We start from the raw sequence: 13087 nt of genomic DNA on the forward strand, positions 1-13087 counted from the left end.
GGTGTGTACCACCGGGCTCACTGGTGCAAGGGTGGATGTGGACGTCAAAGGACAACCTCGTGTCATTCCCGGACACTGTTCACCTTTTAAAGGAAAGAGAAGGGAGGGAGAATGAAGACAAGGGAGGGAAGAAGGGATAGGAACGAACTGGGAAGGACACAGAGGAAGGAAGAGAAGAGGAAGGGGTTCCGGTGTATTTTACTACTTGTTGGGGGAGATGGCTGTTTGTCTCATCAATTTGTTGAAACCCCATGACTGAATAACAAACCCCATCAACCAAAACCATAAAAGTGGAACTGAGACCGGGACAGAAGTAATAACGTGAGGCTGCGGTGCACACCCGACCCCTGCTGCTCCACCCTAGAAACGCTGCGGCGAACACGGAGGGCACGGGAACCCACCACTGCGCAGGCGCCGACGGGGCTGCCAGGGCGCCTTCGGAGCGTGCCCGGAAGTGACGCGGTCCGCCGGGCCAGGGCTGGGGAAGGGCGGAACGAATCGCCTAGGCTAGCGGGCCGGGCGGGCCTCCTCGGCCGCTATGAGCTGCACGATCGAGAAGATCCTGACGGACGCCAAGACGTTGCTGGAGCGGCTGCGCGAACACGATGCGGCGGCCGAGTCGCTGGTGGACCAGTCGGCCGCGCTGCACCGGCGGGTGGCGGCGATGCGGGAGGCGGGCGCCGTGCAGCCCGAGCAGGTCGGCCGGGCCGCTCCCCGGAGTGGGCGCTGCGGCAGCGGGTGGGTGGGGTGGCGGCCTGGTTTATTGTGGTCCGGAGGGCAGGGCGGGCGGGAGAGCTTCCGGCGCGGGGCGGTGGGTGGGACCGTGCAGCTGTCTCCGCTGCGCCGGCTTCTGTTTTTGCAGCAACTTAGTCTGTCTCTCTGTCCAGTATCAAGAGGATGCATCCGACGTGAAGGACATGTCTAAATATAAACCTCACATTCTGCTGTCTCAAGAGAATACCCAGATTAGAGACTTGCAGCAGGAAAACAGAGGTCAGTCAGGCCCCTCCTCTGTGTGTGTGAGTGGTGTGTATGTGGAGTGTGTGCTGAAAAAAAAAATTTTTTTTTTTTGCTAATACTTTAGACGTTGTTACACAAGTGCCTGCACAGATCACAAGAGTGCATCTATATCTAGCTCAATGCTTAAGAGGGTATTCTGTTAGATTACTCTTTTTTAGTCTCCTGATGGATGTCTCTGAAAGAGGTGTTTGGTAGAATTGAATTGTTATATGGCTGGGGTTGGGGATCACATACCACTTGGAGTTTTCTATCACTAAAGTCTGTAGTTTCAAAATGTAACATTCCGATATTAACGTGAACACTAAAGATAAGGTCGATTTTTTTTTAAATGTTCCTGTGGAAGATGGAAGGCTAGAACTTTGTCCCCAAAATATATATTGTTAGGGTTGTTAATGACAACAGTATGTTAGTTGTCTCAGAGAGACCTTTTACGGCTGTCATTCCACCATATTCCCCTGTCATCCTTTTGAAGTAGAGAATCCAAGTATTTACACCATGCAGTGAAGAAGCAGGCTCACAGGCACCTGCAAGACAGCCCAGCAGGTCATGGCAGCAACAAGGCAGCCTGAAGAGCCAAACCTGAGGACCTGAGTTCCATTCCAAGGACCCACATGGTGCAAGGAGAGAACTGACTCCTGAAATGGTTCTCTGGCCTCACATGTGCCCTCAGGGGTTCGCAAACAAATCAACAAACTGTAGTGATTTTTTCTTTTAATGGGCTCATTTTGCTTCTGAGTCTTAAGCGAGTAAATTAGAAAACTGATTTCAAATCCACGTGTTATGATTACACATTCTGTCTTATTTCTGCAAAGCCTTAGTGCCCTACACTGTTCACTTCTGTGGGACAGAATACTGACTTCCAACTTTAGATTCACACAGCCCATCGAGCATCAGGAATGCTCCAGCTGTTAGGAGGTTTGCCTTGAGACCTGTCATTGCCCAGATGTTTGCTTTCTTGCTAGAGCTGTGGGTTTCCTTGGAGGAACACCAGGATGCTTTGGAACTCATCATGAGCAAGTACCGGAAACAGATGTTACAGTTAATGGTTGCTAAAAAAGCAGTGGATGCTGAACCAGTTCTGAAAGCTCACCAGTCTCACTCTACAGTAAGAAACACGATAAATAAATGCTAAATAAGCCGAACTGAAATTGTGAGGTGTTGTTTTGTTTGCAGAAAAGCATGTTCCTCTTTCTGTGGAATTTTACGTTCACTCTGTATTTGGCTATGGCTTTGTGAAGATATGAATAAAAGACGAGGATAAGGGGCTTCTCACATCTCTTTCAGTGTTTTCAAGTTACCTCTCTCCCTCCCTCAATAAGATCTCTTTTTAACCTGAGACAGGAAGATTAGAGTTGTTGGCCAACCTGGGCTACATAGCAAACTACTTACCACGCCTAATACCAGCTAGTGTTAAAGGCATTCAGTGAATACTTAGCTGATTATTGTATAGTCTACCAAACCATAGGTTTTGTAGCTATAAGAGCATGAATTCAATTTTATCCATATCTTCCACATAGCAAGCAGTCACTGACTTCATTAAATTACTCACTGTATTATGGGGGTAGGGAGGATCTTGTTTGTTTGTTTTATGGCAGTTCCGACACTTTGATCACTTACTGTTTAATTTGGGAAAAAGTCTTTCAGCTTGTAGGGTGATTTTTTGTTATATATTTGCATGTTTTACATTTTAATCTATAGTTATTAATTGGAAGCTACCATTTACTGCAATGAAAGATGCACTACATTTCATCTTCCCTTCCATTGGATACATTTTACTGACTTAGAAGTTATAGGGAACTGGAATGTTTGGTATGGTTTGTTTTTCGGGATAGGGTTTCTCTGTGTAGCCCTGGCTATCCTGGACTTGCTTTGTAGACCAGGCTGGCCTGGAACTCACAGAGATCTGCCTGCCTCTACCTCCCCAGCTACCGGGATTCCTGATATGCGCCACCATACTCAGCTAGAATGTTTTAAATACCTAAATATTTGAGTTGTCTGTTTTGTTACTCTTTTTTTTTTTTTTTTTTAATTGGTTGGTTGGTTTTGGTTGTTTTGTTGTTGTTGTTTTTGACCTCTTAACTACTAACCCTCCTTCCTCAGCCCTCCAAGGGCTAATAGTATTACAAGTATGTGCTCTGGTATGGTACTTGGTACCTGGATATCAAATGCTTTTTTGAAAATGGAAATTATTTGAAATACAGGTTCATATTGCTATGACACAAAGTATAGTGTAATTGCAGTGTAACTTCCGTAGCATGTACCAAATGAACCACTCCCAGTTCATTTTTATTTCTGCAAGACTTTTACTAGATTAAAAATTCATAATGCACATGCTTTTCATTGTCTTTATAACTAGAAACTTTTTTTTCCATCTTATTTTCACAGGAAATTGAGAGTCAGATTGATAGAATCTGTGAAATGGGAGAAGTGATGAGGAAAGCAGTTCAAGTGGATGATAACCAGTTTTGTAAGATTCAGGAAAAACTAGCTCAACTAGAGGTAAGGTGGTGCTGGGTTTTTTTGTTTGTTTGTTTGTTTGTTTTTTGTTGTTGTTAAGTTCAGTTTTCGAGCAGTTTTTATAGGGTCTCGGAGTATTTCAGCACTACCATATCACTACAGTATATTAATGTTTCTCTTTTTATGAGAATGTCTCAAAAAAGGAGGAGAGGTGGTTTCTCCTCAGAGTGTGGCCTGGACAGGCCAAGAGCTCAGAATTGCCCTGCCTCAGCCTCTTGTGCTGCCTCAGTTAGTAGTATTGGTGTTCTCTGTGTCCTAATGATTTAGAATTTCAATTTCTCCTTTATGCCCTTTTCAGGAAAATAAATAAATGTCAGCAGCAATCAATGGAAATGTCAATTGTGTGACCAGGGGCAGAACTCAGTTGATATTAGTGTTGTGTTGATATATGTTAGTGTTGATATTGATATATGTTATGTATGTATGTATGTATGTATGTATGTATGTATGTATGTATATTTAAACAGCAGAGAGAGAAGGAGGAAAAGGTTATATATAAGCTGAACTTCTTCATGTGCCTTAATACGAAGTCAGGTAGAAAAAAGTTAAATTTGATGGTCAGTCCTAGAGAGGACAGGAGCTCCACAAGGAGAGCAACACAACCAAAAAATCTGGGCACAGGGGTCTTTTCTGAGACTGATACTCCAACCAAGGGTTCATGGATATAACCTAGAACCCCTGCTCAGCTGTAGCCCATGGCAGCTCAGTCTCCAGGGGGATACCCTAGTAAGGGGAACAGGGACTGTCTCTGACATGAACTCAGTGGCAGGCTCTTTGATCACCTCCCTCTGAATGGGGAGCAGCCTTGCCAGAGGAGGACAATGCAGCCATTCCCGATGAGACCTGATAGGGTAGGATCAGATGGAAGGGGAGGAGGACCTCCTTTATCATTGGACTTGGAGAGGGGCATAGGAGAAGATAAGGGATGGAATGGGGGGTGGTGGCTACAGCTGGGATACAAAGTGAATAAACTGTAATTAATATAAAAATAAAAATTTAATAAAAAAAATTGATGGTCAGGAAACTGGGCAGGAGTGCCATATGCCTTTAATCCCAGCACTCAGGAGGCAGAGGCAGGTGGATCTCTGTGAGTTTGAGACCAGCCTGGTCTACAAAGCAAGTTCAGAAAAGCCAAAGGTACACGAAGAAACCCTGTCTTTAAAAATAGAGTGCTTCCTTAGCATTCATGAGGCATTAGTTTGGATCCCTATCACTTCATAAACTAGGTGTGTTATAAACACCTGCAATCACAGAACCTAAGAGTTAGAGTTAGGGGTACTTAGTAAGTTCAAGACTAGCCTTGTATACGGCACTGTCTAAAAACCAAACCAAACTTAAAAGGGACTAGAATGATGGCTTAGCAATCAAGAACACTTGCTGTCCTTGGGAGAACTTGAGGTTAATTTCCAGCACTTACATGGCCACTCACAGCCTTCCCAGACTGTAGTTCCAGGAGATCTGATGCCCTTTTCTGACCTCCAAGGATATCAGGCAATCATGTATCATGCATGTATGTATGAATGTATATATACATACACATGCAAACACACAGAAAATAACTAGTAAATGCTGGGCAGTGGTGGCATACACCTTTAATCCCAGCACTTGGGAGGCAGAGGTTCTCTGAGTTTGAGGCCAGCCTGGTCTACAGCATGAGTTCCAGGACAGCCACGGCTACTCAGAGAAACCCTTTCACAAAAACAAAAAAGTAAATAATAATAAAATAACAACATGAGCAAACCCATGAGGTTTTATTTTTAATGTTATGTGTATGAGTGTAAAAATATGAAGAGAATACACTTCAGCAAGTGGTTTGAAGGTTTGACTGCTTTTCAAGTGCTATCATGGGCTCTTAGAGAAATTCCAGACAGGAAAAGGTAAGGTCCCTATCCATATCTAGTAAGGGAAGAACATAGTACGAAACTATATAAGTGCTGGAGGAGTAATTCAGAATACTGAGACTGAAGAAAAGCTCAGAAGTTGAGAGCACTTAGTGCTCTTGCAGAGGACCCAGTTCCCAGCAGCCACATGGTGGCTCACTGTCATTTATTCCAGTTCAAGGGGATCTGATGCCCACTTCTGGCCTTCCAGGGCACCAGGCACTCAGATGGTACACTTACATAGGCGCAAGCAAAACACACACACACATAAAGTAAAAATGGATCAAGAGCACTGAGAGAAGCGGTTTATATGATAGAGCATTTGCTGATTATGCTGTTCAACCTGTTGATGAAGCTAGAAATGCTATACTTTATCAGGATGTCCTCTGAAGAGCTGGACATGGTGGCACACAACTGTTATCCCAGCAGATAGAAGCAGAAGGGTCAAGAGTTCCAAGCCAGCCTCCATCCCCTACCTGAGACCCTATCTGAAAATAGAAGAGAATTTTTTACAGCGAGGATAAAGGTGGAGTGTAACTTGTCCTATCTTGATAGAAATCAAAGGAAGTGATAGGTGTTAAGTATCAGAATTAGTAGTTAAATTCGGATCAGAGAGATGGCTCAGTGGTTCGGAGCGCTTGTGTCTCTTACAGAGGACCTGGGTTTGATTCCTAGCACCCACAAAGCAGTGACTCACAACCTATGTAAATGTAGACCTAGGGCATCCAGTATCCTCTTCTGACCTTTCAGGGTACCAGGCATGCATGTGGTACACAGACATACATGGAAGCAAAACATTCACACGTGTAAACTAATTAAAAACAAATCTAAAGAGAAAAAAAAATGGTGTTCATTTAAGGTCCAGGTATGGTGGTGCATGACTCTAATCTCAGTATTCTGGAGGTGGAGATGGACAGATATCTGTTAGTGTAAAGCTAACTTGGTCTGCACATCAGTTTTAGGCCAGCAAAGTTTACTCAGTAAGACTTTGTCCTCAAAACCAATTTTTGAATCATTTAATTCTTTAAACATATGTTTACCCTGTCGTGAGGATGCTAAAGTGAAGCTCTTCACAGCTGATGGCTTCTGATGGGGGTTGGATAGGGGAAGGACTCAGTTTGCTGGCCTGGAACTCACAGAGATCCGCCTGCCTCTGCTTCCCAGAGAGCTGGGCTTACAGGTGTGCGCACCAGCATCTCATGGACTCAGTTCTCTTTAAGGGGCTGGCCACTGGGAGTTTGCCAATGCTCCAGTGAGTATATGGGCAACACAAACTGGACTTGGTGGTTTTTTTCTTCTTTTGTTTGGTAGGGGTATGAGGAGAGGAATGGGAAGTGAATGGGATTGGGGTGCATCACGTGAAATTTCTAAATAATCAATAAAAATGTTAAGTTAAAAAAGGTTTTTACTTCTTTCTGGACCAAAATAATATGTTCTGACACAGTTTAACAGTTAAAATACAGGAAATATCTTTTTCCCCAGCTTGAAAATAAGGAACTTCGAGAACTGTTGTCCATCAGCAGCGAGTCTCTTCAGGTTGGGCGAGAGAGTTCCATAGCTCCTGCTTCTCAGCCCATCAAGTAACTGAACTCTGGCCTCTCAGTGCAGACTGCCCAGCGTGGAGTGAAGCGATTTCCTCTCCACTCAGCAAGCGTCTGCTCCAGTGACTTGCCGCAGGCTTGATTTGGTGTTGGTTAAAGGTATGGGGTGGCAATATAGAATTGCCACTTTCTACTCATCATCCACAAACCAGTTTGGGGTGTATTCGTGAGAACAGACAAGTCTCGCCACTCCTTTGTCAGAGACTGTTGAGTTTTCACTCTGGGACCTAATTTATATAAACTGTTGTTTTCAGTTCATTTTTGGTTTTCACATCTCTGAAACTATGAACATTTTATTATACACCAGTGATTTTATTTTATATAGGATTATAAATTTTATTTCTAAGAATTAAGAGCTTTAACTTTTTAAAAATACATGTTTGGTGTAAGCCTGGAAATTTTTTTCTCCACTTATGAAAGTAACACGGTTTCGCAGAAGCAGATGAGCAGATTCTCGGGCTATGTCACTCGTACGTGGAGCTCTGATTCTCTCTGGTGCTAGGAGTTGGCACTTGGTGATCAGGTGCCTTTACTCTCTTAATTTGAGAGAATATTACTAGTGCCCAGAAATACACTTGAAAACAGGTAAGCTGGGTCTGTTTCTCCTTCCCTCCCCGCAAGGATGGCACGGTCATTCAGAGAGTGCTAAGGAAACTGGACCTGTCCCATCGTGGACAGCTACACATGACCATACACATACACTTGATTTAAATGCCAAACGGGGCTTTTATTTGTTTGGTCAAGTAGTCAGCTTTTTCACTTTTTCTGACTTGGGAATCTTCAGCTTCGGTAGCGGCCTGCAGTGAAGAACATAACCTAGCGTTCCCCACATCATAGTTTGTAGGCACGGTGTCCCACTAGTTAATTGACACATAGCTGTGATGGTGAAGAAGAGCACTGCTTGGATGGTTTATCACTGGCAGCAGAGGTCTGCTGTCTCTACATCTGTCTGGTTTTTACATGGAAGCACTTTTATTACCCACAGGAAGTTAGCGCATTTCCTGTGACTTGCAGGCATTTAAGAACTGAGACTAATGCTGAGATTTGGGTGCAGGAGCATTCTGTTAGTTCCCTTGTCAACTCCTTCCCCTGTCTTGGCTTACTCGTATTTCAGATTTATAAATAATTCCGTTTACACTACTTGTTTTCCCAAAATGGCTGAAATAATCTTAAACCTGTCAATATTTGCCAATCCTAAGCACTATACCACATAGGAAAGATGGTATTTAAAAAGCTGTTTGCTAGCGTTTTATGTATCATAAAGCTTCTTTTGTGTGGTCCAAAGAACTAATTCCAGCTGAAGCAACAAAGTCTATCCAGATATTCTGAGTCCATCTGAGCCCAGTAATACTGATAGACTTCAATTGGAGTAGTGGACATTAATGAGCAGGTATGTGCTGTCTTAGGACTTGTCAGATTTCCTTTGGCAAGTTTAAGAAATACCTTCTCCCATAAGTTAAAGCATTCTTATTTCATTTCCCAATGTTTACCCCAGCTGATGGTCTTGCAGTATCCTCCAAGTGCCCAACAAGTACCACGAAGGCCCATTCAGGGGCAGGTGTCCCCCACCACCTGTCAGCTGTCACAGCAGGTCTCCTTGAAAATGATAGCATTGTCAGACTGTTTCAGCAGTGTGCATAGCGCCTCTGTGTCTGCCTTCTGTTCCCTTAGTGCTCATTACACAGCTCTTTAATCTTAGCTACCAGAGGGATCTCTTCATTTTAGTCCCGGGGTTGAGTGAGCATTCAGTGCCCTGTGTCATGGAAATTCTGCCTGGTCTTAACTGCTGTGAGGGTAATACAGAGTTTGTGTATTGAACGGAGGAGGAATGCTTCTTCACACCCTGTGTACAGATGTTAATGTCTTGGAGTGGATGGAAGAATTTAGTGTATACAATTTTAGTATGAAATTATCTTTGCTAATAAAAACCTTTTTTGAGAAGATTTGCCGATTTTCCTGAGTAATGAGTCTAATTAAAAAGTGCAGCTGGGCAGTGGCGGTGCTCTCCATTAATCCTAGCCCTGGGGAGGCAGGTGGATCTCCATGAATTTGAGGCCAGCCTGGTCTACGGAGTGAGTTTCAGGAATACACGAGACCCTCTCTCAAAAAAAAAAAAAAAGGAAAAAGAAAGTTATAGATCGTTTGCACATTTTCACGTATGTAGCAGCCTTGTCAAATGAGCCCAACATGGATTTCATAAGCCGTTGGCAGTTAACACAGTATATTCAGCAGTGTAACCCTTCAGATAGCACGTTAATAAGCTATTCATTGCAGAAGTACCATTTGTATTTTCATGTCCCTTAATGTGGTTCACTCACCTACTGAAATAGAATTTTATGGATGGAATCTGAAATGTATATTTTAAGACCGTGTCTGTTAGGGCCAGGTCACTGGCTCCGTGTGTGAAAATGCTTACCTGGAAGTTGGGTAGTCTGAGTTCATTCCCCAGAACCCACGTAGAAGTAGGTGAAAATCACCTCCTGCAAATTACGTTCTGACCTCCCACCCGCAAACAACAAATAAATTACGTGTTTTGGTCTATGTAGAGCACTTCAGTAGGAGTTATATGAGTTGAACAAGAATTAATAAACAGACTCTAAAAAGAAAAGTACGGTAAAGGGAGCCAAGCAAGACTACGCATGAGGGTTAGGGTATAGCAGAGCTGTATGGCACTTGGTGGCGTTGACAGTGGCAGACTTGATACTCAGCATCAGAGAAACTGGGTGTAGTGGCACCTGCCTGTAATCCCAGAACCTGGAGGCAAAGGCAGGAAAATCAGGAATTCAGAGTCATCCTTGGCCACATAGCAGGTTCAAAACCAGCCTTGGTTATAAGACCCTATCTCAAAAAACAAAATGTGCAAATAATTATAATGCGGTATGAAAAAAATCTGATATGAGTGTAGGACACTGAAAGGACTGTTTAAAGTTGAGACTCCAGCAGTTGACAGGTGGCTAGGAGGAGACTTAGAAAACAGCTGCAGAATCGAAATCCAGATAGTTCTCCAGTGATTGCTAGCTAGGTACTGAGGGCCTTTCGTGTCGGATGCTGACAGGGTGTCTCCTTTTCAGCCCTTTACAGTTCCTCACGCACTAAAAAGTTCTTATTTGTCCAATGTTTCTTCTTAGTTGTATGGCGGCAACATTCACACTGGGCACTCTTCGGTACATTTCTCGAGCACCAAGTTAAAATCCCTTTAAACACCAGCTACACAAATATTTCGTGGAGCTCATGGATTTTGATTGGTGGGGTCTGTTCTAATTAACAGGGCAAAAGAAACACCATGAATTCAATTTAGTAGCGTCACCTAGTGAGAATGTGCCATTGTGTGTTTCCTAGACTGCCATGCGTATGAATGGTCCTCACCATGGAGGGAAAAGGAGTGTGTTTCCTCTTACCATGCTGGCTTTCCTCTGTCATGCTATTCTCTCATCATTGGAGATTACTGCTGTATCGGAGGGCATGCCCGTGTGGAAGGCAGGGAAAAGTAGGAAATTGCCTGCCCTGGAGATACATGGGAAAATCAAGTTTCCAGAATTTCTAAGTGGAATTCTGTCCGTATTTGCCTCACTTATTATTAAGTAGACGTGTCTAATTGCAAAGAAGTCTAGCTACACAGCTGTGCCAAATCAAATCAGTATTTTCTTAACAAAGAGAAGTAACATTGATACCTGATTTTTCCATTAAGCCATTTTACCTTAAATAGACTTTTTAGCAAGTTTAAATTATTAGCTGTAGGGATGCTTATGTTGAGTCACCAAGAAAAAGTGGCCTGTAGTGGACACTGTCATTTGTTTACTGACTGTCCAGTGTCCTACCCCTACCTTGGTAAGGATTTCCTTGCCTAATGTGTCAGAGCCTTCTGCTTTCCTAAAGAATCTGGAAGTACCAGATACACGTTTCCCAGCCTCCCTTGCAGCTAGGGAAGATTCAGCTGCCTTGGATTTCAAAGTTAGTAATATGGCAAAGCAGGGAACCACACAGAAACCTCTGAACCTGGATACCAGCAACACTGGCTGCTACATTCAGATCCATAGAAGAGCAGCAAAAATGGGTCAGTTTTGTAAGCTTCAGTGTCTGCAGTTGAGACTGAGATCTGTGCTGCAAACGTCCTCTAATAGCATTGGACACACGCCTCTAATTCTCATTTCCTGGCTGCCCAAGATATCTTGAGAAATACTTTTAATAAAGTCATTTTTATTAAAATTACCCTGAATTATCTATAACTAAGAAAACTCATTAGGAACACAAATTTTTAAGATTTATTTATTTGTTGTATATGAGCCCTCTATCTGCATGCACACCTGCATCCAAGAAGAGGGCACCAGATCACATTATGGATGTTTGTGAGCCACCATGTGGTTGCTGGGATTTGAACTCAGGACCTCTAGAAGAGCAGACACTGCCCTTAACCACTGAGCCATCTCTCCAGCTTCCAAGAACATATATTTTTTAAACAACCATGCACATACAAATTTTATCAGTGCTTTGTTATTTTTGCAGCTTGAATTTTATGTAATACTGGACATTTATACAAGGTAAGATGGCATGCAGATACATTATCATGCATTCATTCCCTAATTTAAGAACTAAATCATACCAGTGCTGGGACAAACACTTGCGTAGGATACACAAAGTCCTGGTTCAGTCCCCAGCACCACAGAAGCAAAACCAGCATACTGCCAGTGCTAGCCAGGTGAGGTAGCCCACACCTTTAATCCCAGCACTCCGAATGGAGCTAGCAGCAGGCGGATCTCTAGAGTTCAGAGGCCAGCCTGGTCAACATAATCATGTCTCAACAGTTATGGTTACATAGTGAGATCCTGTCTCAAAAACTGTGTGTGTGTGTGTGTGTGTGTGTGTATTTGGGAGGGGTGGGTATTATTTTCAAGACAGAGTTTCTCTGTATAGCCTTGGCTGGCCTGGACTTGCTTTGTAGACCAGGCTGGTCTAGAACTTACAGAGACTGCTTCCCTCTACCTCCCTGAGTGCTGGAATTACAGGTGTGTGCCACCATGCCTGGCTCAAAATACAATCTTTAAACCAAGATTTTTCTCCTGTTTTCTTACTTCTACCCACTCCTCTTCTTTTTTAATAGCTTTAATCACAAACAAAAATACTTAAAATGTATGCGTACCCCTTAGCTGACCTACTTTTTCAGTTTTGTTCCTTTATGAACTTTATAGAAATGGCTTCATACTATATATAATAATCTAGAGAATGGAATTGTTTTCATTTGGTGTATCTATAAAATTCATTTTGTTGGGATAGCTGTCATTTTTTCAGTGATGTACGTTTCATTGTGTGAATATAAAACATTTAAGAAATACTATATATCATTAAAAAAAACACTGTATATGAGATTGGAGCTTAATGCTAACCACGTGCCCAGCATGCAACATGCACACACAGACACACATGCATACATATACACACAGAGAGAAATAAGCTATAATAAAGTACGTTTTGTAAGTTATCTACTGTTGACTTAATTCCCCAACTACCCCATATTAACCACGTTTGCTGCTTCATACTTTGCTGTTATTTCACTAGGCGTCTCTTGTGGGCTTTCAAGGTATACCAAGGAGTACTAGTCTCTAACACAGCAAAACAGACGAGTGGTTTATCTCCTGTCGCTCTCCAAGCCTGGTGAAAAGGAAACTTCAGAGTTCCGCTAACCCAGCTGCACCACCAGCACTTCTAACCTTTGTTGTGCAGCTTTTCTTGGGACATCCACTCCAAAGGAAGGATTCTGCTCAGGGATAGCTGATGAAACAGTGAGTTGTGTGTAGATACAGGACATGGACAACTTAACTGCCGGTTACAACGAAAGAAGAGTGGCCTCTCCCCACTCCCACCTTGGCGATCATTAACTGCTTATATGTCCTCAGGAAGTTGTGCCTCTGTCATCCTTACGTGCCTGGAGACAAGATTCTTCAACACTTCCCCTCTTCTTCTAGCTCGTACATTATTTCCACTTTCTGAGATGTTCCTTGAGCCTTGGAAAAGGTGGTAGAGATGTATGCTTATTTTCTGAGCGCTAGGCCACTATGTCAGCAGCAGAGCCAT

The 13087-nt window shown here is 43.1% G+C and overlaps 1 protein-coding gene across 1 annotated transcript; it reads left to right on the top strand.

Moving 5' to 3' along the window:
• Nucleotides 1-446: 446 nt before the first annotated feature.
• Nucleotides 447-8961, top strand: Sike1 (suppressor of IKBKE 1). The gene is made up of 5 exons (XM_055628559.1): nt 447-697; nt 888-993; nt 1983-2125; nt 3406-3519; nt 6900-8961. Exons 1-5 carry the CDS (start codon nt 539-541, stop codon nt 6999-7001), a joined length of 624 nt encoding a protein of 207 aa, XP_055484534.1. The 5' UTR covers nt 447-538; the 3' UTR covers nt 7002-8961.
• The last annotated feature ends 4126 nt before the right edge of the window (nt 8962-13087 follow it).

The sequence above is a fragment of the Psammomys obesus genome, unplaced genomic scaffold (genome assembly GCF_907164565.1).
Source record: "Psammomys obesus unplaced genomic scaffold, mPsaObe1.curated_primary_1811, whole genome shotgun sequence".
NCBI classification, from domain to species: domain Eukaryota; kingdom Metazoa; phylum Chordata; class Mammalia; order Rodentia; family Muridae; genus Psammomys; species Psammomys obesus.